Raw genomic sequence first — 25,697 nt, forward strand, 5'->3', positions numbered from 1 at the left:
ACCTGGTGGGCAGGGCCGTCCATCAGCCTCTCATGGTGGACAGTGGCTGATTTTTGTGACTTTGTAGGTTGATAAGGTTGATTGAAGGGATTGGTTATCCCTTCAATCAACCTATACATCTCGTCTGTCTGGATCTGGAAGTCCCACAGGATCTTAGCTTGGTCATTCTCCACCACCTTTGGGGGTGTTCCCCACTTTGACCTCGGGGCTTCCAGTCCATATTCTGCACAGATGTTCCTGTACACTATGCCCGCCACTTGGTTATGTCGTTCCATGTACGCTTTCCCTGCCAGCATCTTGCACCCTGCTGTTATGTGCTTGACTGTCTCAGGGGCCTCCTTGCACAACCTACAGCTTGGGTCTTGTCTGGTGTGGTAGATCTGAGCCTCTATTGCTCTGGTGTTTAGGGCCTGTTCCTGGGCAGCCAGGATGAGGGCCTCTGTGCTGTCCTTGAGTCCAGCTTTCTCCAGCCATTGGTAGGATTTCCTGATATCAGCCACTTCAGTTATTTGTCGGTGGTACATCCCATGTAGGGGCTTGTCCTCCCATGATGGTTCCTCCAGCACCTCGTCCTCTGTTCCCCATTGCCTGAGACATTCGCTGAGCACATCGTCCGTTGAGGCTTTGTCCTTGATGTATTTATGGATCTTGGATGTTTCATCCTGGACAGTGGCTCTCACACTCACTAGTCCTCTGCCTCCTTCCTTACGGCTTGTGTACAGTCTCAGGGTGCTGGATTTGGGGTGGAACCCTCCATGCATGGTTAGTAGCTTCTGAGTCTTAACATCCGTGGCCTTCATCTCTTCCATTGGCCAGCTAATTATTCCGGCAGGGTATCTGATTACTGGCAAGGCATAGCTGTTTATTGCACGGATCTTGTTCTTGCCATTGAGCTGGCTTCTCAGGACTTGCCTTATTTGTTGGAGGTATTTGGCTGTGGCTCCTTTCCTTGTGACCTCATTGAGGTTGCCATTTGCTTGTGGTATTCCCAGGTACTTGTAGCTGTGCTCTATGTCTGCTATTGTTCCATCTGGGGGTGAGACCCTGATATGGTATTTTGTATTTTTATCTTTTTATTATCTTTTTATTATCTTTTATGTTCTTTGACAATCATTCATTATTATTGTTCTTTGATAAAACTGCTCAGGGTATTGTTCTTTATAATTTGATTATTGTTCTTTATAATTTGATCTTTCTTTGTTTGATAAAACTTATTCTGCTAAGTGTTTGATACAAATTGATCATGCTGCATGCTCATGCAGATCACGTGAACAGGGCGTGCTTGGCTCTGGTTGACTTGGGTTGGGCTCTGATTGGTCTGCTGGTTCACGCTCTCAGCCCATGATTGGCTCATGGGCAGAGAGCGGCTACCTCTGATTGGATGGCTCGCCTGCAAGAATGGAAATGGCCATTCCCCCTTTGCACGCAGGCATCCCTTTGTTTAAGAGATAAAATATGAAAAAGCCCGCGGTTTTTGGTCAGAGTCTGCTGTGGATCGTGTTCGAATGCCCAGCTACGTTGATGCTGCTTTGTCTCTAGGCCGAAGGCTCTCCGGCCAAGTTTCACGAGGTAACCGCTGGTAACCTGAATGAATCGAGCATCACATGTTTAGTCATAGAGTGTTTTGTACTGTATTCTGTGGGGAATAAATCGAGCATATTTGTTCTAGCAGTAACAGCGTTTGGTTTCGTTATTGCCGCCGATCTCCTTCGACCCTGATTTAAAATTTCATAAAACAGACCCCTTCTGTGTGGACGACCTTCCCTCTCTTTGTAACCATCCGACCACACTTCTCTAGTCCGAATGACATCCCAATGTCAGTGCTGTAGATCCTGGTGGTGTGGATCAGTGAGTCGATGTCTCGCTCGCTCTTGGCGTACAGCTTGATGTCATCCATGTAGAGGAGGTGACTGATTGTGGCCCCATTCTTGAGTCGGTATCCGTAGCCAGTCTTGTTGATGATTTGGCTAAGGGGGTTCAGGCCTATGCAGAACAGCAGTGGGGAAAGAGCATCTCCTTGGTATATGCCGCATTTGATGGACACTTGTGGTTTGCAGTTGGCTTCAAGGGTGGTTTTCCACGGCCCCATCGAGTTTGCAATGAAGGCTCTTAGAGTCCTATTGATGTTGTACATCTCTAAGCATTCAATGATCCAGGTATGTGGCATTGAGTCATAGGCTTTCTTGTAATCAATCCAAGCCGTACACAAGTTATTGTGTCGGGTTTTGCAGTCTCGGGCGACTGTGTGGTCTACAAGGAGTTGGTGTTTGGCTCCTCTGCTATTTTATGCCGATGCCCTTCTGTGCCATGCTCATGTATTTATCCATGTGTCCGCTTATCTTAGCCACTATGATGCCTCATATGAGCTTCCATGTTGTAGAGAGACAGGTTATTGGCCGATAGTTGGATGGGACTGAACCCTTTGAGGGGTCCTTGTGGATCAGGATTGTGCGCCCTTCAGTTAACCATTCAGGGTGAGTCCCATTTTGTAGCAGCTGCTTCATTTGAACTGCCAGTCGCTCATGGAGGGCAGCGAGTTTCTTCAGCCAGAAGGCATGGATCATGTCATATGCCATATGCCTTTCCAGTATTGTTCAGTCTCCAGCCTTGGTGGGTCTGCTCTGTTATTAGTCTTTTCCATGGTGGATATTGGGTCTCATGGTTGCTCTTATGGCCAAGCATCTCAAGGATCACTGATGCTGAGTTGTATATCAGCTCGTTAATTTCTGTTATTGTATTGGTAGGGATAGATCTTAATGCTGAATTCACATCCTCAATGAGACTTTCTGATGGTACTACACTCAGCCGTTGTAATTGGCGTCGGGTTTGCCTGGTGTTCATTCGGGCAACGATTCTCTCTCTCAGGTCAGTTGCTGCCTCGTTCAGCTTTGATGGTTCATTCATTACTGTGACCCAGTCTCTGGACGGGGAGTTGTATTTATCTCCCCTCTGACCCGGCGTCCTGGCTCCTCCTCCTTGCCGTGGCATTTGTGTTGTATCTCGTCAATCTCAAGTTGTGACAGCAGTTGCCGCAAAATATATATATATATTAGAGCACTTCGTCAGACCATCTCAGTTTAAATGCTCTGAACTGAGGAACAAGGTACGAACGGTAGCTGTTTGCATCTAAAGAAACTCGTGAATGCTTTTCTTTCTTCTTAGCCTTATATCTGAGAAAATAGCAGGGCTTTTTTGTTAGGGATTTGTGAAGATGCTCCACTCACCAGTCCTTGTCTCAATCAAAAACAGAAAGTTTAAAGAAATTCTCAAGGACAATAGTTTTATTTGCCAATTTATACCACAAGTTTAAAACCTCTTTATGTGCTTGTTTCCGTGACGATCTGTGTTTTTGTGTATTTATTTCTTGGTTTTTTTCTGTGTCCTTGTTCCCTGTAAGTCTCTGTTGATTGATCCCAGCTGTGTCTAGTTTTCCTGATTACCCTCCCTGTGTATTTAAGTCCACCTGTGTCCTTTGTCTCTTGTCCGGGTCCTCGTCTAATGTCAGTTGTTGTCGTCTCACGTCTCGGCTCTCCAGTAGAACTGTTAAGTCCTGGTTAGCGTTAGCTCTCGTTTTTCAGTCCTCTGTGCATCAGTAGCTACCGGTAATTAGCTGTGTGCTAATCTCTCTGCAGTGCCGCCTGTGTTGGACTGTTTGAGCTTTCATCATTAAATTCATCATTTCCTCTATAACCTGGGTTCCTGCATTCACCCTCTCCACCTCTCAATTCTCCAAATCATGACAGTTTCTCCTTACAAGCAGCTGTTTAACTTATTTATGAAAGCTTACATATTTCACACATTGTTGTTAAAGGTTTATAATGTATGAACACATAGAAAGAGCTGATGCTGTATGAAGTTCAGACTGGATTATATTTATCATATAAAGCTCAGTGATGCCTCAAACATGGTGTTTACTTCAACCATGTAGCTTAGCTTCATGTCAACTATTTACCTGATGTTCCCCAAGAGGTTCTGGTTCTGGTCCATCTACACTCTGTTGTTGCACAACACCTCCCCCCCCCCCCGCTTCTCTCTCTCTCTCTACTTCCTCTTCTGAGAGGAGGGAGATGTTGCTCCCAGCTCTCCGTCTAACGGGTGAATTGAGTTTCCTAAATCTGCCGAGATTTACCCTACCCAGAACTGAAGTAAACTCTGTTTAAGCTGGGTGCGAGAAAGACTAGCCTGGTTTCTAACGACCTTCATCCAGATGTCCCACCCTTTTTCACCCTGTGAACCAGCCAGATAGAGCAGCCCGGAATCAGCTAGTTTCACAGAGCACACCTGTTAACGGTCGCTCTTTCTCTTATTACAACTTGCACTTGTTACTGAACCAGGTTGGTTTTAGTGACTCGGGCGAGTCCCAAGGGTGTTGTTTTAGTTTTGGCTAAAAGCAACCTATAAAACATTTTCCACTTTTCCCTCCCAGAATCAAACTTCATAGCTATTTTACAACCATCAAAGAACTTTAAGGTGACTCATTAACTGAATGTCCACAACATCTTTTAGATTTTCTTAATGCTAATTATTTTATTAGTAAGGCAATTTTGCAAGGGTCAGTACAGCTTAAATCAGTAACAGAAATAATCAAATAGGTAAAATCAATAATCTAGCCTATCTTTCCCTAATGCTGACACTGTGAACTAAAAAAGGAAAACTTTGAGAGAGATGAACGGAGTTTGGCATTTTGAACCCCAGAACTGGCCTGATGATGAAAAAGGTGTTGTAGCAGCAGGAGGCTCCCAGTACAGGAAGAGTACTGAGTCAGAGCGGCAGGTCTCGGGCCTCAGGGTGACGTCCTCATGCGAGTAGCGGTCCTCTCCTTCTTGTCTTGCAGCTCTGTAGCTCCTTTCTCTTCGTCTCACGATCTTTCTGGTCCTTTGAGATGTAGAAGGGCTGGTCTCACGGAAGGAACACACCAGTTCTTCCTCTTTGCCTTTGTTCTTTGCCTTTGTCTTTATCTTCATCTTTGCCTTGGTCTTTGTCTTTGGGGTCCCAAACCCAGCTGGTGAGAGAAGTGCAATTTGAAGCCACATGTTGCGGGGCTAACGGGTTGGTCCCCATGTGCAGAACAGTCTTCGGTTCTGTGGCCCCGGCTCTTCTTCAGCTGCAGAGTTCTTTGTCCATCTCCATCTTGGCTCGAAGCTGCCTGAAGGATCCAACCAAAGACTCCTCTTTTGCACTCACCTTATATAGGGTTTATCCACCCTTTTAGTGCATTTGCATTGGCTAGCTTTGTTGCTGTGCCTGTTTCATTGGCTGACTGCTTGGACCGATAATCTCATATCCATCACCATCTTTGGACATGACCTGATGTCTGTTCTAATGTCCCCGAGTTGCTCAACAGCTCTCTTGTGTCTAACCTTCTCTTAGGTATGTTTAAAGTTTAGCAATAAGGCCTTAAGACACCTTCGCTCTCCCATCAGTTCCTCTTTCTCCTGACATTTCACCTACCATCTACCTCCAACACAACATCAGTGACCTTTAGTTACAGTTACACACTTTACACCATTTGAAGTTCAATGTCAAAATCACATTTATAATCTTTTAGTTTCTCTGATTTAGCATTCACTTATAATTTTATAACCATTACTTATTAGTTACTCTTATAATCATGATGTGTTATTACAGACATTTCTGAAAAGAAACCAATAATAATTCATTATTCTAATTATTTGACACCATGTTACAGTTACTTCTTTCACCTTTAAGTACTTCCATAAGTATAAGAGTAAGTGTGAATATTCTTATAATCAAACCAACATCAACCAATATTAATTATTGGCTTAATTATAAGTTATCATTATTAATTCAAGGATTTTACTCTGGGTTTTATCCAATTACTCAAAACGTCTAGATTTTATTCCTTAAACCTTTAGTGCTCAAAATGAGCAGTCTGAACTATTTTTAATCACTGCAGGCTGGAAACTTCCTCTTTTTCCAGGAAACCTGCTTTTCCTGTTTCATAACTCTCCTTCTGTCTGACTATGATTTTATGATTAAATAGAAAACAGTAGAATTAAAGCAGGACACAATAACAACACACACAACCAGATTAATTTTATTAGCATCTGACTCTACTGTTGGGTCTTGATGTCACCTGTATAATCAGTTTTAAAGATAACTTTATTTATTGTTATTATTAAACTAAAATCTCCAGCATGGGGAAGTGGGCTGAGTTCGACTTTTCTCGACAACTCTGAACTCAAGCAACCAATAACCACTGAATCCTGACAGGATCAGTCCTATCTGAGTGGAATCTGGAGTCGATACTGCAGGAATTCATTGTTTTAATATATTCATAGAGGCATTCATTTTAGTCAAAAAATAACCACTCTTTTGCTCTTTTGTCATGCACGGTCATCACTGCTTCTTGAGTTATGAGACCATAAAAAACAGATCTTGAATCTGATTTGTCTTGTGAAACTCCAACAGTGAAGTTACAAATTGACTTCATAAATCTGAAACACAAACATGTCCGGTCTGGATCTGTGTTGTGAAAATCTGTAACAGACTCTCCATCTATCACAGTCTGAGACCAGCCTGGGTGGTAAAATGTCAACCTATAAATAGAAATGAACGGGTGACAGAACAGAGCAGGAACACAATTACACTTCCATCCTTTCCTCTGTGCTCCTCTTCATTTATTCATTATGCAGTTTACGCTCTACAAAGGGTCATACTTTAAATAAGAATTGTTTTTTCCTCAGGCTGTGTGAAACACAGTCAACATCTCATAGATCAAACAATTCATACTGACAATATGCTCAAGTTAAAAGTTTTACATTCATAAAAATAATACAAAAGTCAACCTTGCTGCAGTTCATTCAGTGGGAGCTAGCATAAAGCGCCCTGCATAATTCTTATTCATACCTCTGAAGTGTCGTTAACGGCTGGGATTTTATCTGACAGAGCAATACAAAATGGGACATAATTGTAAATTGGAGGAAATTTATTATTTTAAATACTTTTCACTAACTGAAATCTGGTGAGCCTTAGTGTAAGGCTCATCATTATCTGAGGCCATGGTCAAGGCCAGAAGACTATATGAACACCCTTCTGTCAAATTTTAATCGGAGTTTGATGGATTAATTGATATTAATTGATATCAAACCCCCTCCCCCCATGGGAACTATGTGACCTCTTGACCTCCCCCCTCCCCCCAGACATATGTCACATATATCATATGATGGGAAATTTGTGAACTTGTGACCCTAAAAAAAAGAAAAGAATATTGAATTAATAAATATAAGTGAATAAATAAATATAGTATATTCTAAACCATGTTGAATTAGATTAGGAATTTTGTAACTACCTCTGGTTTTAAACAGATTGTCTTCTTGATACACAGTGTTGGAATTAAATGCCTTTAAGTCTTGTTCCAAAAGAGAGACACAGGCTGACAGAGAAACCAGAGACCTGCTGCGTGTGGGTGCGTGTGTATCTGTCTTTAAAGAGGAGGGGGGCCTTGCAGAGCCGTTCTGCGTGTGCGTGCATGTGTATGCGTGTGTATCTATCCTCAAGGAGGAGAGTCTTACTGCTGCGTGTGTGCGCATGCATGTATGTCCTCAACTATGCGAAATCCTAGATAGAACTGATCTTTGCAGTTATTTGGTATCAGACTATAGATAAGTGCTGGCTCATACTCTTTAACAGGATATAATATAACGTATAGCTAGGTAAGAGGGGATGACCTCTGACATCACAACCGGTAGTGCCTGTCTCATGAAAAAACTTAGAGCATCTGTTCTTTGAGTCAACATACGGTGAAACCTGCCTCATACTCTTTAACAGGATATAAGATAACCCGTGGCTAGGTAAGAGGGGATGACCTCTGACCCTGCAACCGTTGATGACTGCCTCAGGCAATTCTTCTGAAGGAAAACGACAGTTTAACTGTTTTACTGCAATATTTATGGCAGCACGACTAGTCGGTGCTGACTGAGTTTGTAATTTCCTTCCTCCGTTCCGAAAACAGTCACTTAAATTTTAAACTCTACAGATACTTTCTGTAACACCTGCTAGTGTGATACATTTCAGTAAAAGTTCCTCATCTGTAACTGTATTTCTTAAGGATATGTGTCAGGTACTAAACAGGCCTACATGAGGCTATTCAAATTTTACTTTTAGCTTTTCTACAGTTAAAGTGAAAGACAAACTAACATCGATCCCTTTCCAGAATTTGTCCTCACCTCATTGTGAATGCTACTTTGCTTCAGTCTTTTTTTTTTCTGTTGTTGAATCAACACTGATCTTCTCAGTGCTTCATGGTTTCTCCAAAATAGTAAAGGTTGGTACATTTGAAACTCATAGATTTTTTTTTTTTTTTTATGCAACACTTGCTAGTGTGACACATTTCAGTAAAAGTTTCTCATCTGTAAATGTATTTCTTAAGAATATGTGACAGGGACTAAACAGGCCTCGGTGAGGCTACTGCTCATATTTATCTTTCAGTTTTCCCCAAACTTTAAAGTTTTTTACACTGTACAACCTCACTCCAAGAGTTGCTCCAACATGGTAAATTGTTTTGTTACCTTTAAAATTATCTACAGCTTTTGTCTCTGACTTATACGCTCTTTGTTTTTTTTTCTTTTTTGTTTTTTTTGGCCCTAATGATTCTTTTACTCCATCCGTTATCTTACATGCTTAAGTGCACTAACAAAATATAGTTCACCTGTAGTTGTTAAGGTTCCATTACTAAAATGTATAAATGATCAATGTGAACCATCAGTCTTAAAATATTTAGTACGATTTCTATTTATTTAGATTTGATGTTTTGATGTCAGCACTTGGATTTCTATCGATTTATTGAATGATGCTCTATGTAAATATTTATCAAACTGAATGATCATTCAGGATTTATATAGTTTTTTGCTTTCCTTTCAATGTCTGTTGCAGAAATTCAAATATATGCTGGCTATCGACCAACAACTCAATCAGTGAATCTTTGCTTTTTTTTCTCAAGTAGCCCTTCTCACAGAGACTTACTCACATCTTCTGACACCTGGCCCAACTTATAATAACATTAGCCAAGTTTGCTGTTGGTACACTTACCTAAAGAATAAAACATCCTCGCTACACAGCCAAGCTCCAAGAGTTGGTCACAACATGGTAAATTGTTTTGTTACCTTTAAAATTATCTACAACTTTATTTTTTCCTTGGTCCTAATGATGCTACCTGTTCATTAATGTTCACTAACAGACAGGTCACCTCTTGTAACTGATAAGTGTATAAATGTGAAGCATCAGGATGCGTTCAAGAAGATCATATCAGTCAGATTTCGTAAAATAACATGAAACTCAAAGGAATCAAAATTATAGTTCACAGAAAGGTAATCTATCCTTTTTAGGGAGCTTTGACTGTGAAAGGAATGAATAAAATATACTATGAAAAAATTCAATTTGCAGAATCCTGATGATTAAACTTCAATTGTGAACTGAATGATCAGATTGTATCTAGACACAAAAGAATCGACTGTTAATTAGTAACCATACTGTGGAAATGACCACCAAGATCTGAACAAACAAGAAACTTGACTACCTCAAGAGATTTCACTCGTTGGAGAACGAACCGTCTGCCTTTCTTTAGTCGACTAAATTTAATCTTACCAAATTTTCGCCGTAGAGCAAACAGGTACTGAGTTTGAAGTGGATCAGATGCCTCCAGCCGTCTGCTAAAGCTCCGGCCTTCCTCACTGTAAAATAAAACATTCTGCTTAATAAAAGAGTTCAAGTGAACATCACTTCATTCTCAACAACTTGTTTGTACTCATCTTAAACAAGCGGCAGAAACTCTTGAATTTAAAAAAGAAAAAAAGATGCTTTATAAGTGAATCTATTTAAGTTGAGTCTGCAACAACTAGAATAAAATAAAAAGTGAACTATTTGAAAGTAGTGAGGATTTTGGGTGGTAAATGTTTAACATTTTAACATTCACAGACATTACTCCATTTCTACTCAAGCAAACCAAAAGGTTTGGAACAGAACCACTATGTCAAGTAACGACATGCAGTAAACACATGCTGCTGCTGGCAGAAAGTAAAATACATTTTGCATTGAATAATATTTTGGATGCGTTTAAGAATATTGTTTGCCAAAATCACACAATGTAACTACACTTGTCTTTTACACGTTGCAGTAATTGAATCTTTTGGGGCAATTGGTTTGCATAAATTTAAGTAACTACAACCTATTTTCCTGCTCCACATACTTGGCTAGCAATTTTCCAGTTAGCTTCCCATTCTGAACTTCTGCACAACGTCTCGATTCAGTCAAATCTTCTATCCTGTGTCTCCTGTACTCTGATATTCTACTACATCCACTCTGTGAATGCTTTGCTTGCTGGTCTTCTTCATGCTTTGAATGCAGCATCAGGTTTCTCTTACTTTAACCCGCCCAACATGCAGCTGATTGGCTTGTTAGCCTTTCCATTCCCTCCCAGTGAGGCGGTGCTTCACAAAGCAAACTGTTTGTCAAACTGTCGATGTCCCTCAGAAGATGAGAAGACACGGTGACTGAGTTTTAGACACTAGTAGCCAGCAGCTCATGCAGCTTTTTACTAAACGGCAGTCCTAAAAGTATATGTCTTTAAATTATGAATAAATATGTACACTTTCATAATTATTCGATCCAGCGGTTATAGAAGTTTGGTAATAATGCAATACAGGGATTGTTGTTTCTTAATGTCAGTGTTTCTGCTACTGGAGTGAGACAGTAAGAAGACAAGGAACAGGGTGAAACGAGGATTTAGAAATAAAACTACAAAGATGATAGTTGTATTTACTGGGCTATGACTAGTTATCAGGACAGAATGAGACCCGTAAAACTGTTGGGTCCATATGATCCAACGAGCGAACCAGTCATCTTCTCCAACAATTTATTACCCTTTAGGAACTATTTTTGGACACCAGGAGCAGGAACATCACAACATCCTCATTTTTCATCCTTATATCAGTGATTTAAAACCATTTCTAATTTCTGATACCATACGGCAGGCTGCAAAGTTGTGCATGAATGTAAAAGTAATTTATTTTCTTCACTGATAGAAAAGTGTAACGTGTTTATTATGAGTAGGATTAACCGAGCTGAAGGAAAACAAAGAAAAAGGAGAAATATTCATTGATACAGAACCGAATCAGCAAATATGAACTTAGGAAACTATTGAAACCTTCAAGAATCTTATGTTGTGTAAGATATTTAAGAAAATAATAGTGAAACCGCACTCATGAGTTACTTTATTTGGCTGTTATCTCTAAAATATGTTACTTTTTATGTTGAACACCAGACACATCTCACCTCTTTCTCCCAGTTTTTCACTTAGTTCCTCGACTGCAGTGGATTTTATAGTCAGTGTTAAAAGCAGCACAGAGTCTGAAGCCATGGAGGAAATTTACGTCAACATGGAACCTGTTGGACAAACTGCATCTAAACACACAGGTAAGAATAAAGTTACAGAGAAATCTAGTATGTATTTAATTAGATTCTGCTAAGGTTCAGGTTTTCGTTAAGGTTCGAACGGCTCCAAAGAGGCTCTGCCTCTGTGTGGCTTTGGGATTCCTGAATGTTTTACTTTTGGCTGAACTCATCGCCATCAGTGTACGCAGTGAGTCTTCTTCTAGTCATCTTAAAGATGAGTAAATTTTAATACAGTAAATTTTATGTTTCTGTGATAAAAATGTCATCGGCTCTTCTGAAATCAAACTGACCAAATAACAAGGGTTTGAAAAGTATAAAGCTTGGTGTCTCAAAGTGTTACAGAGGTGAATCTGTGTTACATGTGTTTGATTCTTTTTCAGCAACGGTTGCATTTGTTGCCATTTAGGTTAGCATGTCTTTAATATCTCCTCTTTTTCCACTATTTACCCAACAATTTATTGTTCAGTGTTGCCTCAGTTTAAGTTCTACAGCCATAACCAAAATCATAAAACTATTTTATAAGTCTTAAGTGAAAATTCGATGCGACTTTTATTTTTGCAAACATGCTTGTTGATTTTTTTTCCAGCTCATGACATGACAGCAGATTTTTCTGACATTAGTGACTTTCTGACTGAGCAGAACAGCGACAGCAAGTTTCCCTCCACAAACGCTAACGTCACTGAAACGACTCCACGAGCTGAAGAGACTTCAAGGTTTGTCAAAACTTTGAAACAATTTGGATCTCATTAAAATGTCTAAAACCTTTTCCCCTCTGAATTGTAGAGTATAGCTAATAACTTTCCTTTTGTGGCTAAATGAATATAATGTAAATGAACAACTTTTATTTTAATTTATTAAGTACTGTATCATTTGTGTGCTCTAAAAAACAACAATGTAAAAGAAGCAAAACTTTTTTTTTTCTTACAGAACGGACAAACATCAGTTGTTCCTGTTAATCCAGGGGCTGCAGAAGAAAAAAGGAGCAAATCCAGTAGAGATTTATGATTAGGATTTGTGTTCGGTGTGATATTATTTACCAACAATCATGTAGCTTATTAGTATGGTGTTACATAAAACCTAGAGATAAAATGTACACTTGTTGTGACTTATAAAGCAACAATTTTACCGGTTATACTCTTTCTTGTTAAAAACTCTGACTTGATAAACAAACGTTGGAGGATGGTTGGTTGTGGGGAGAATCGGTTCAGCATGAGGCTTTCTGATTGTGTCTTAATGTGACTTTTACTACGAGACTTTATGGAACTCCATTGGTGCCCAGTAATAAAGAAACAAAGAAAGAAGGTAGCATACGTACATGTTGGTTCCCCTGAAAATATGTTTCAACATGTTTATGCACATGTTGAAATGTATGATTTCAACAGTAGGTGCTAAATCATACCCTTTTTTTTAATTTTATTTAAAAATGTTTTATTATGTATGTCCTAACAGAGAAGCTGCCAGGGCAGTGTGCTGTACTGGCACATGATCAACGTTTCATCTACTATCTGGTAAACATACCATGGTTAATTATACTGCATAGGACCAGAGTTGGTTCATTATTCAATCTGGTAACATAATAAATTTTTTTTAAATAAAATTAAAAAAAGGATATGATTTAGTACCTACTGTTGAAATCAGACATTTCAACGAAGTGCATAAACATGAAACACTTTTTTCCCAAACAAAGACTTGAGTAACTAGTCTGACTCCCTCTGATCCTTTAACTCTGAGACTCGGCCAAACTTCTTCTTGAACATCACCGCTATGCCTGCTCCCATGCGACAGTCTTCACTGATGCAGTGGGCCAAGGATTCATCCCTCGGGCAGGAGAACAAATCTCCAGTGATATACTTCAATGTCCAGCTGGTTGATCGATAGAGTTTCTCAGTTTTGCACATGTTGATGCTCTCTTCAAGCAGGACTTGGAGAAAACTATAACAATAAAGTACCGAGTTGGTAACAGCGCTTACTAAAGCCTTGGTTAACTCCTCTCCATCTACCCCAACACTTGGCTGTGTCACTCTGTACCTTAAAGCACCACCCACTTTAGCTGATTTTTTTTTTTTTTTTCCCCCACATTTTAATTTTCCTGAGCCAGATTCAGGAGCAAGAATGTTTTCACAAGCGTTTTTAGGTCATGACTTTATGGTGATTCTTATGCTTGTTTTTAGACTGTTTAGACTTTGTGTACTGTGAATTATGCCGAACAGGATATTATGACTAGTGTGTTTGAAAATTGGTTTGTAAGTCAAACTTAACATCACGGTTTCTGACAATAGGGATGACCTTCATCTGCTCAGACACCAGGCCATGGTATGTGGAAAAAATGTATTGGAAAGTAATGTACATATTTTTAGTTTGACCTCAAAAATGAACTTTTGATGTTACCAAAAAATACCAATTTTTGCTTTCATCAACCATTGCTCATCATTTTTCTTCAGTCCAGTCCGTTGGGCAAATTAAAACCTTTCATAATACAATTTGATTTATATAACACTAATTTACAATAGGTAATCTTAAGACAATTTACAAAAAAGTCATTTCCATTCTACTTATCAGTGCAGCAATTTAAATGTATTATTTAAGACAGTAAAAAAAAAAGTTAAGTTATCCGAGTTAAAAATGTGGATTGCATCATGTTATTGACTTGACTTGTTTATATGCTTCCCCCCTCTCCAAATTACTTTTACCCTGTAATGACTGATTTTATCCATATTTTCAGGGGAACCAACATGTACGTATGCTACCTTCTTTCTTTGTTTCTTTATTACTGGGCACCAATGGAGTTCCATAAAGTCTCGTAGTAAAAGTCACATTAAGACACAATCAGAAAGCCTCATGCTGAACCGATTCTCCCCACAACCAACCATCCTCCAACGTTTGTTTATCAAGTCAGAGTTTTTAACAAGAAAGAGTATAACCGGTAAAATTGTTGCTTTATAAGTCACAACAAGTGTACATTTTATCTCTAGGTTTTATGTAACACCATACTAATAAGCTACATGATTGTTGGTAAATAATATCACACCGAACACAAATCCTAATCATAAATCTCTACTGGATCTGCTCCTTTTTTCTTCTGCAGCCCCTGGATTAACAGGAACAACTGATGTTTGTCCGTTCTGTAAGAAAAAAAAAAGTTTTGCTTCTTTTACATTGTTGTTTTTTAGAGCACACAAATGATACAGTACTTAATAAATTAAAATAAAAGTTGTTCATTTACATTATATTCATTTAGCCACAAAAGGAAAGTTATTAGCTATACTCTACAATTCAGAGGGGAAAAGGTTTTAGACATTTTAATGAGATCCAAATTGTTTCAAAGTTTTGACAAACCTTGAAGTCTCTTCAGCTCGTGGAGTCGTTTCAGTGACGTTAGCGTTTGTGGAGGGAAACTTGCTGTCGCTGTTCTGCTCAGTCAGAAAGTCACTAATGTCAGAAAAATCTGCTGTCATGTCATGAGCTGGAAAAAAAATCAACAAGCATGTTTGCAAAAATAAAAGTCGCATCGAATTTTCACTTAAGACTTATAAAATAGTTTTATGATTTTGGTTATGGCTGTAGAACTTAAACTGAGGCAACACTGAACAATAAATTGTTGGGTAAATAGTGGAAAAAGAGGAGATATTAAAGACATGCTAACCTAAATGGCAACAAATGCAACCGTTGCTGAAAAAGAATCAAACACATGTAACACAGATTCACCTCTGTAACACTTTGAGACACCAAGCTTTATACTTTTCAAACCCTTGTTATTTGGTCAGTTTGATTTCAGAAGAGCCGATGACATTTTTATCACAGAAACATAAAATTTACTGTATTAAAATTTACTCATCTTTAAGATGACTAGAAGAAGACTCACTGCGTACACTGATGGCGATGAGTTCAGCCAAAAGTAAAACATTCAGGAATCCCAAAGCCACACAGAGGCAGAGCCTCTTTGGAGCCGTTCGAACCTTAACGAAAACCTGAACCTTAGCAGAATCTAATTAAATACATACTAGATTTCTCTGTAACTTTATTCTTACCTGTGTGTTTAGATGCAGTTTGTCCAACAGGTTCCATGTTGACGTAAATTTCCTCCATGGCTTCAGACTCTGTGCTGCTTTTAACACTGACTATAAAATCCACTGCAGTCGAGGAACTAAGTGAAAAACTGGGAGAAAGAGGTGAGATGTGTCTGGTGTTCAACATAAAAAGTAACATATTTTAGAGATAACAGCCAAATAAAGTAACTCATGAGTGCGGTTTCACTATTATTTTCTTAAATATCTTACACAACATAAGATTCTTGAAGGTTTCAATAGTTTCCTAAGTTCATATTTGCTGATTCGGTTCTGTATCAATGAATATTTCTCCTTTTTCTTTGTTTTCCTTCAGCTCGGTTAATCCTACTCATAATAAACACGTTACACTTTTCTATCAGTGAAGAAAATAAATTACTTTTACATTCATGCACAACTTTGCAGCCTGCCGTATGGTATCAGAAATTAGAAATGGTTTTAAATCACTGATATAAGGATGAAAAATGAGGATGTTGTGATGTTCCTGCTCCTGGTGTCCAAAAATAGTTCCTAAAGGGTAATAAATTGTTGGAGAAGATGACTGGTTCGCTCGTTGGATCATATGGACCCAACAGTTTTACGGGTCTCATTCTGTCCTGATAACTAGTCATAGCCCAGTAAATACAACTATCATCTTTGTAGTTTTATTTCTAAATCCTCGTTTCACCCTGTTCCTTGTCTTCTTACTGTCTCACTCCAGTAGCAGAAACACTGACATTAAGAAACAACAATCCCTGTATTGCATTATTACCAAACTTCTATAACCGCTGGATCGAATAATTATGAAAGTGTACATATTTATTCATAATTTAAAGACATATACTTTTAGGACTGCCGTTTAGTAAAAAGCTGCATGAGCTGCTGGCTACTAGTGTCTAAAACTCAGTCACCGTGTCTTCTCATCTTCTGAGGGACATCGACAGTTTGACAAACAGTTTGCTTTGTGAAGCACCGCCTCACTGGGAGGGAATGGAAAGGCTAACAAGCCAATCAGCTGCATGTTGGGCGGGTTAAAGTAAGAGAAACCTGATGCTGCATTCAAAGCATGAAGAAGACCAGCAAGCAAAGCATTCACAGAGTGGATGTAGTAGAATATCAGAGTACAGGAGACACAGGATAGAAGATTTGACTGAATCGAGACGTTGTGCAGAAGTTCAGAATGGGAAGCTAACTGGAAAATTGCTAGCCAAGTATGTGGAGCAGGAAAATAGGTTGTAGTTACTTAAATTTATGCAAACCAATTGCCCCAAAAGATTCAATTACTGCAACGTGTAAAAGACAAGTGTAGTTACATTGTGTGATTTTGGCAAACAATATTCTTAAACGCATCCAAAATATTATTCAATGCAAAATGTATTTTACTTTCTGCCAGCAGCAGCATGTGTTTACTGCATGTCGTTACTTGACATAGTGGTTCTGTTCCAAACCTTTTGGTTTGCTTGAGTAGAAATGGAGTAATGTCTGTGAATGTTAAAATGTTAAACATTTACCACCCAAAATCCTCACTACTTTCAAATAGTTCACTTTTTATTTTATTCTAGTTGTTGCAGACTCAACTTAAATAGATTCACTTATAAAGCATCTTTTTTTCTTTTTTAAATTCAAGAGTTTCTGCCGCTTGTTTAAGATGAGTACAAACAAGTTGTTGAGAATGAAGTGATGTTCACTTGAACTCTTTTATTAAGCAGAATGTTTTATTTTACAGTGAGGAAGGCCGGAGCTTTAGCAGACGGCTGGAGGCATCTGATCCACTTCAAACTCAGTACCTGTTTGCTCTACGGCGAAAATTTGGTAAGATTAAATTTAGTCGACTAAAGAAAGTCAGACGGTTCGTTCTCCAACGAGTGAAATCTCTTGAGGTAGTCAAGTTTCTTGTTTGTTCAGATCTTGGTGGTCATTTCCACAGTATGGTTACTAATTAACAGTCGATTCTTTTGTGTCTAGATACAATCTGATCATTCAGTTCACAATTGAAGTTTAATCATCAGGATTCTGCAAATTGAATTTTTTCATAGTATATTTTATTCATTCCTTTCACAGTCAAAGCTCCCTAAAAAGGATAGATTACCTTTCTGTGAACTATAATTTTGATTCCTTTGAGTTTCATGTTATTTTACGAAATCTGACTGATATGATCTTCTTGAACGCATCCTGATGCTTCACATTTATACACTTATCAGTTACAAGAGGTGACCTGTCTGTTAGTGAACATTAATGAACAGGTAGCATCATTAGGACCAAGGAAAAAATAAAGTTGTAGATAATTTTAAAGGTAACAAAACAATTTACCATGTTGTGACCAACTCTTGGAGCTTGGCTGTGTAGCGAGGATGTTTTATTCTTTAGGTAAGTGTACCAACAGCAAACTTGGCTAATGTTATTATAAGTTGGGCCAGGTGTCAGAAGATGTGAGTAAGTCTCTGTGAGAGGGGCTACTTGAGAAAAAAAAGCAAAGATTCACTGATTGAGTTGTTGGTCGATAGCCAGCATATATTTGAATTTCTGCAACAGACATTGAAAGGAAAGCAAAAAACTATATAAATCCTGAATGATCATTCAGTTTGATAAATATTTACATAGAGCATCATTCAATAAATCGATAGAAATCCAAGTGCTGACATCAAAACATCAAATCTAAATAAATAGAAATCGTACTAAATATTTTAAGACTGATGGTTCACATTGATCATTTATACATTTTAGTAATGGAACCTTAACAACTACAGGTGAACTATATTTTGTTAGTGCACTTAAGCATGTAAGATAACGGATGGAGTAAAAGAATCATTAGGGCCAAAAAAAACAAAAAAGAAAAAAAAACAAAGAGCGTTGTTTTATGAAATTTTAAATCAGGGTCGAAGGAGATCGGCAGCAATAACGAAACCAAACGCTGTTCCTGCTAGAATTAAATGTGCTCGATTTATTTCCCCACAGAATACAGCAGAATAACATGCATCAAACACTGTTACTGCTAGAACAAATATGCTCGATTTATTCCCCACAGAATACAGTACAAAACACTCTATGACTAAACACGTGATGCTCGATTCATTCAAGTTACCAGCGCTTACCTCGTGAAACTTGGCCGGAGAGCCTTCGGCCTAGAGATAGAGCAGTAGCATCAACGTAGCTGGGCATTCGAACGCGATCCACAGCAGACTCTGACTCAAACCGCGGGCTTTTTCGTATTTTATCTCTTAAACAAAGGGATGTCTGCGTGCGTGCAAAGGGGGAGTGGCCATCTCCATCCTTGCAGGCGAGCCATCCAATCAGAGGTAGCCGCTCTCCGACCATGAGCCAATCATGGGCCGAGAGCGCGAACCAGCAGACCAATCAGAGCCCAACCCAAGTCAACCAGAGCCAAGCACGCCCTGTTCACGTGATCTGCATGAGCATGTTCAATTTGCATAATACATTGAGCAGAATAAGTTTTATATCTAATTATAAAGCAAAGAACAAGTTAAAAGATAATAAAAAGATAATAAAATGAATAATGATTATCAAAGAACATAAAATAAAAAGATAATAAAAAGATAAAAAATACAAAATACCAGATCATTCCACCCCTTGGTCTTTGATAATCACTTTAGTCTTGTATCCCGAATTCGCAAAGTAACTTTCATCTTAAGGCTGTGTTATAAATTCTATCAACCAAAGACCTTTTTACTCGTCTAATATATACGCAAATTGTTCTCTTTGTATGTGGGCATGTATTGTTTTCATGTTACATGCCGTCCATTTTAAAGCTTGTGAGATGTTTCTCAACACCACGGATGTGGCATTCCACATACTTAGGTCCCATGTCAGTTGTTGCCGGAAGATCTTCGCTGCTTCTTCCTGAGTCATAACTGTCGATGGCATCCAGACCCCTATTTGGTGAACAGCTCTAGCTGCATGTTGTCCGGTGTTGGACAGCATCGTGCGGGTAATCTCATTATCCACCGCATTGGATACTCCCATCAGTGTTCCAGCTCCACCTAAAATTGTGTCATACCACTCACGTCCTCTCCGTGCACATGAGTCGTCTGTCGGTGTCAGAATGATACTGACACATCGGTACACACGATTGAATCCGTAGTGTACATCCTTTGGTGACAATAGGCATGGGTGACCTTGAATAACACTGTTCACATAATCAGACATCTGGTATGTGCTGCACAAGTGAAATTATCCTGGCTCCGGTCATGGGTACTGCTTTCCCACCACAGTCGAATAAGCGGGACGTCGTCAGCAGTACCAAGGCGACCAAGGCACGGCACACGATGACTTCGCAGCCAGTACATCCTCCTCGGCGCCTCCCATGATGGCGGACGTCGTCACAGCCGGCGTCACGGGAGTATGGAGCTGAAATGACAATTAGCACTGCTATAACACAAAATAGAAAAATACTGATTAGTTTTCTTTTAAATAACATTTTGACACAGGCACATTCAACCACTTCTCTTCTCCTAAATATATACAGTTGCATCGTTGCCTTGGGCAATGATTTATGCGGCTTCTGGTGGACCATTTTCCTGTCTCACCCAAACCTTTGCCCCAAGTTTATCTGTGGAGCCAAAACCCCCTTTTCTCCTTACTGTTATCTCAGTGGGTGGAGAGATTTCCTGAACTTCTGACATGTCACATGGTTGCAGTAGCAATTGTGCAATCTTGTCTCCTTTTTGTAATACCAGGGGACTTTCGCCTTGGTGGCGACACACTACACCCAATTCTCCCTGATAATCACTGTCAATAACCCCAGCCTGAATGGTCAATCCTTTTAAGGACAATCCTGACCGCGGTAGAATATGTAACCCGAGCCCTGTTTTTACAACTTGAACCTGATTAGGTATTAGGGTCATGGGTTCCAGTGTTCTCAAGTCCAACCCTGCGGAGCCTGGGGTAGCTCTGATAGGAAGTTCTGCCCTTTCATCAATCTTCCACATTTTAATAGGTTCTTTATCTGGGGTGTTATGGACAGTGTTCATTTGGTTTAGTGGTGTTACCCCTGGTGCGATTGGCCTGTCATTCAATTGGGCCACCGCTTGCGCTAGATTTGGTTTCCAATTGGTCAAGTCATGTTTATCACTCATCTTCCGGAGTGACTCTTTCAACAATCCATTCATCCGTTCTTCCAGGTGTGCAAGGTCAGGATACAGGGCTGAATGTCTCCTATCCTTATTCCTACCTTTTTTGCCCTTCTTTTTCTTTTTAACAGTCCGCAGGTGTATTTCCCCTTCTTCAGATGATCCTGATTCTGGGTCCGAAATTTCAGCGATGATCTTTTTCTTAAAGGGCCCACCCGACTGTATTTGTCCTACCGACTCAGATCCACGTGCTTCGCTCATGGACTCCTGGACGACGTCGCGGAGACTTTGTGCCAAAGTATGCAGTCCTGGAAATTCAGAATATCTTGTGCAACTTACCTTCAATCCTTTTTTATGGCATTTCTTCTTTAATTCCTCTGTGGGAAGTCCATCTATTTCAGAGGGAGAGACCCCTGCCTGGATCAGTGCTCTCCAGTACACAGATCTGGACGGTCCCTGTCCTGGTCTCAGCCCATCCCTGTGTGGGCCACGGGATCCTTGCTGATGGTCATCCCTTCTTCGTGGCTCCTCCCAATTCCCCAGGGCTCCTAACTCCCCTATACGATTCTTAATGTCAGACATGGAAGCACCTGGATCGCCTAGCATCACAGTTAGCATTGCTGCTCGGTAATGGGGGGGTGCAGTACGAATCAGCTGATCCCGCACGGCTTTTGGAACTGCTAAGGCTTGATATTGATCAGCCATGCCCACTACCAACGCATCTCTCACACACAATCGAGTCAAACGCTGTGTACATTCTCTTAGCGTTATCCAAGCTCCAGTGATTTCTGGCCAGTCAGTAAATGCGGCGTATTGGTTTTGTATGGCGGTCGCCCATACCACAAACAATGATGCTGCATCTGGCATTTGTCTTACCTCTTGGCGATAATTAGAATTTATTACTCCCTCGGTAGACAATCCTGCAAAAGACATCCCATCAACTGCATCTATTTCCACTTGCGAGGCCCCTTCATCCAACATCCGTGCTAACCACAAATCTGTCGGCTCCCCATTCTGCTGCCGCAGTCTGCGCGTTAAATGAGACACTTCTTCTTGTGTGTAATCTTCTACAATGGTACGATAAATGGGATCAGGCTGAGGAGCCGGCACCATGTCATACACTGGATTTCCCTGAGCATCAACTACAAGCTGCCCCGCATTGTCCCTGCGCTGTTGTCGCACATCCGGCAGGTGTCGTTGCTCCTGCCTCCTGCGACGAACAGGTTTCAGGTCCAGCAGAGAGCGAAGGGGGGTGTTCGGTGTTCCCCCACAAGCATCTTCCCCCTCCTCCCAAATATAATCTGTCTCATCTCCTGAAATATTTCCATCCCATTTTTCTGGGTCCCATTCTGCAGTTAAACCAGCAACAAACGCACAAACATTTTTTGGCGAAGGCTGCCGGGGCTTCCTTCTAAGTTTCTGTTGCTTCTTCAGTGCAGCTACCTGAACCACAGTTCTCTCAGCTAACTCAGTCATTTGCTGTAACCGGTTATTTAACAGCTGCACGTGTTGCTTATGTGACGATTCTGCAGCTAATGCATCGGCTAAGGCCTGTCTGTCTTTCAACTGCTGCGCCTGTGCTTCTTTATTAATCTCATGCTGCTTTTTCCAAGCGGCTGCGCAAGCCCACATACGCCTTTGCAATCCGGCAACAGGGCTTTTGGCCTCCACCTCAATGCTTTGCAAAACAGCTAACAACTCCGGCGGCTCGGCTTCCCGCAGCGCATCTCCCCACGGCTCGGGTCGCCCTCCCCCCTCGCGCAAACACTGCGCTACATCTTGGTGAGGTTGATCCCAGCCAGGGATTATTTCAACTTTTTTCCCAACGTCATACTTACTCTTATTTTTATTCTTTCTCTTAAACATGTTAAACATATTTGCCGCAGTCCCCTTTAAAATCCTGTTCGTGACGCCAAAATGTTTTATGAAATTTTAAATCAGGGTCGAAGGAGATCGGCAGCAATAACGAAACCAAACGCTGTTCCTGCTAGAATTAAATGTGCTCGATTTATTTCCCCACAGAATACAGCAGAATAACATGCATCAAACACTGTTACTGCTAGAACAAATATGCTCGATTTATTCCCCACAGAATACAGTACAAAACACTCTATGACTAAACACGTGATGCTCGATTCATTCAAGTTACCAGCGCTTACCTCGTGAAACTTGGCCGGAGAGCCTTCGGCCTAGAGATAGAGCAGTAGCATCAACGTAGCTGGGCATTCGAACGCGATCCACAGCAGACTCTGCCCCAAACCGCGGGCTTTTTCGTATTTTATCTCTTAAACAAAGGGATGTCTGCATGCGTGCAAAGGGGGAGTGGCCATCTCCATCCTTGCAGGCGAGCCATCCAATCAGAGGTAGCCGCTCTCCGACCATGAGCCAATCATGGGCCGAGAGCGCGAACCAGCAGACCAATCAGAGCCCAACCCAAGTCAACCAGAGCCAAGCACGCCCTGTTCACGTGATCTGCATGAGCATGTTCAATTTGCATAATACATTGAGCAGAATAAGTTTTATATCTAATTATAAAGCAAAGAACAAGTTAAAAGATAATAAAAAGATAATAAAATGAATAATGATTATCAAAGAACATAAAATAAAAAGATAATAAAAAGATAAAAAATACAAAATACCAGATCAAGCGTATAAGTCAGAGACAAAAGCTGTAGATAATTTTAAAGGTAACAAAACAATTTACCATGTTGGAGCAACTCTTGGAGTGAGGTTGTACAGTGTAAAAAACTTTAAAGTTTGGGGAAAACTGAAAGATAAATATGAGCAGTAGCCTCACCGAGGCCTGTTTAGTCCCTGTCACATATTCTTAAGAAATACATTTACAGATGAGAAACTTTTACTGAAATGTGTCACACTAGCAAGTGTTGCATAAAAAAAAAAAAAAAATATCTGTGAGTTTCAAATGTACCAACCTTTACTATTTTGGAGAAACCATGAAGCACTGAGAAGATCAGTGTTGATTCAACAACAGAAAAAAAAAAGACTGAAGCAAAGTAGCATTCACAATGAGGTGAGGACAAATTCTGGAAAGGGATCGATGTTAGTTTGTCTTTCACTTTAACTGTAGAAAAGCTAAAAGTAAAATTTGAATAGCCTCATGTAGGCCTGTTTAGTACCTGACACATATCCTTAAGAAATACAGTTACAGATGAGGAACTTTTACTGAAATGTATCACACTAGCAGGTGTTACAGAAAGTATCTGTAGAGTTTAAAATTTAAGTGACTGTTTTCGGAACGGAGGAAGGAAATTACAAACTCAGTCAGCACCGACTAGTCGTGCTGCCATAAATATTGCAGTAAAACAGTTAAACTGTTGTTTTCCTTCAGAAGAATTGCCTGAGGCAGTCATCAACGGTTGCAGGGTCAGAGGTCATCCCCTCTTACCTAGCCACGGGTTATCTTATATCCTGTTAAAGAGTATGAGGCAGGTTTCACCGTATGTTGACTCAAAGAACAGATGCTCTAAGTTTTTTCATGAGACAGGCACTACCGGTTGTGATGTCAGAGGTCATCCCCTCTTACCTAGCTATACGTTATATTATATCCTGTTAAAGAGTATGAGCCAGCACTTATCTATAGTCTGATACCAAATAACTGCAAAGATCAGTTCTATCTAGGATTTCGCATAGTTGAGGACAGACATGCATGCGCACACACGCAGCAGTAAGACTCTCCTACTTGAGGATAGATACACACGCATACACATGCACGCACACGCAGAACGGCTCTGCAAGGCCCCCCTCCTCTTTAAAGACAGATACACACGCACCCACACGCAGCAGGTCTCTGGTTTCTCTGTCAGCCTGTGTCTCTCTTTTGGAACAAGACTTAAAGGCATTTAATTCCAACACTGTGTATCAAGAAGACAATCTGTTTAAAACCAGAGGTAGTTACAAAATTCCTAATCTAATTCAACATGGTTTAGAATATACTATATTTATTTATTCACTTATATTTATTAATTCAATATTCTTTTCTTTTTTTTAGGGTCACAAGGTCACAAATTTCCCATCATATGATATATGTGACATATGTCTGGGGGGAGGGGGGAGGTCAATAGGTCACATAGTTCCCATGGGGGGAGGGGGGTTTGATATCAATTAATATCAATTAATCCATCAAACTCCGATTAAAATTTGACAGAAGGGTGTTCATATAGTCTTCTAAGGCCTCATGTGAAGCTGGTTTAGACGTACATTCTCCCAATGCCTTTAAGGTCTGGCAGTTTGACGCTTCACTTCTTCAGAATAATTTACTGGTTGCAACCAAATGACCCTAAAAGAGGATCACATTTAGGATCTTACCTGCAGTGGTGATTCAGAGAAAGAAGGACACCTTGATGTGAATCTGTGCCGATGGGCTGATTGAAGAAGGAAGGAGGCGGCGATAACAGGAGCTTGGCAGCAACAGATCCGGGTCCTCAGGTGTAAAACTGTGCAGATTTCTCAATTTGGCCTATAAATGAATAGACTGATATTTTTGTTTTGCTGCCACAGATTTTCCATAAACGTTTGCATATTTTTTATTCACACTTTTGGTCATCTTCACATGTCGACTTGTGCATGAAACATTGTGCTACAACGGTTTTTGTGCATACGCAGTGTTTCTACATGATGATTTAGTCAAAATCAATCCTGCAGTTTCCAGGACAGCTGGTTGGGCGAGAGGAAAACTTGGACCAGTGGAGTGGAGCTGCTGGGAAAACTGATTTCAGCTCTGGTTTTCACTTTAAATGACATTAATTACATTTGACAGACCAGCTGTTTAGCTACATGTTAAAATGGGAGCACTGGATAAAAACTTGTCTTTGAGCTGAAAGATTTCAGATGTGGAAGCTGAGAAAGTTTCGGTCATCAGGCTTGGATGAAGGATTATCATCAGTTAAGTTGTTTCCTTTAAAAGCTCTTATTCTAGCTGAGAAGACTTTTCATATTGAAAATGATGGACTTTCAGAAACAGTGTGTCTTCCAACCAAAACCATGTAGAGTTGAATTGGGTCTTGATGAAGTTACATTTTTCATTTTTGGACGTTTTTGCTGCGGTAGCCCCTGTGGTGTCGGTAAAACCTTGTAGGTTGTTCAGTGAGTTGGATTTCATCTTCAGTGGTACAGAATCTGAGAACAATGTTCATTC

At 40.1% G+C, this 25,697-nt stretch overlaps 1 protein-coding gene and 1 long non-coding RNA gene across 2 annotated transcripts; both read right to left on the reverse strand.

Annotated features, from left to right (window-relative positions):
* Nucleotides 1–18,376: 18,376 nt before the first annotated feature.
* Nucleotides 18,377–24,143, reverse strand: LOC148155680 (uncharacterized). The gene is made up of 2 exons (XR_015765014.1): nucleotides 22,702–24,143; nucleotides 18,377–19,820 (listed from the first exon to the last, which is right to left on the reverse strand). It is a non-coding gene; the product is annotated as an uncharacterized LOC148155680 (long non-coding RNA).
* Nucleotides 19,827–22,704, reverse strand: LOC148155681 (uncharacterized). The gene has a single exon (XM_088011487.1). It carries the CDS (start codon nucleotides 22,415–22,417, stop codon nucleotides 19,964–19,966), a length of 2,454 nt encoding a protein of 817 aa, XP_087867613.1. The 5' UTR covers nucleotides 22,418–22,704; the 3' UTR covers nucleotides 19,827–19,963.
* Nucleotides 24,144–25,697: the final 1,554 nt, after the last annotated feature.

Source organism: Poecilia mexicana, unplaced genomic scaffold, assembly GCF_051168715.1.
Source record: "Poecilia mexicana isolate PSO_F unplaced genomic scaffold, ASM5116871v1 scaffold_13, whole genome shotgun sequence".
Classification (NCBI taxonomy): Eukaryota; Metazoa; Chordata; class Actinopteri; order Cyprinodontiformes; family Poeciliidae; genus Poecilia; species Poecilia mexicana.

Bases quoted from the DNA above. Each gene is read 5' to 3' on its own strand.
- LOC148155681 (XM_088011487.1), bottom strand. From the start codon at position 22,417: ATGTTTAACATGTTTAAGAGAAAGAATAAAAATAAGAGTAAGTATGAC.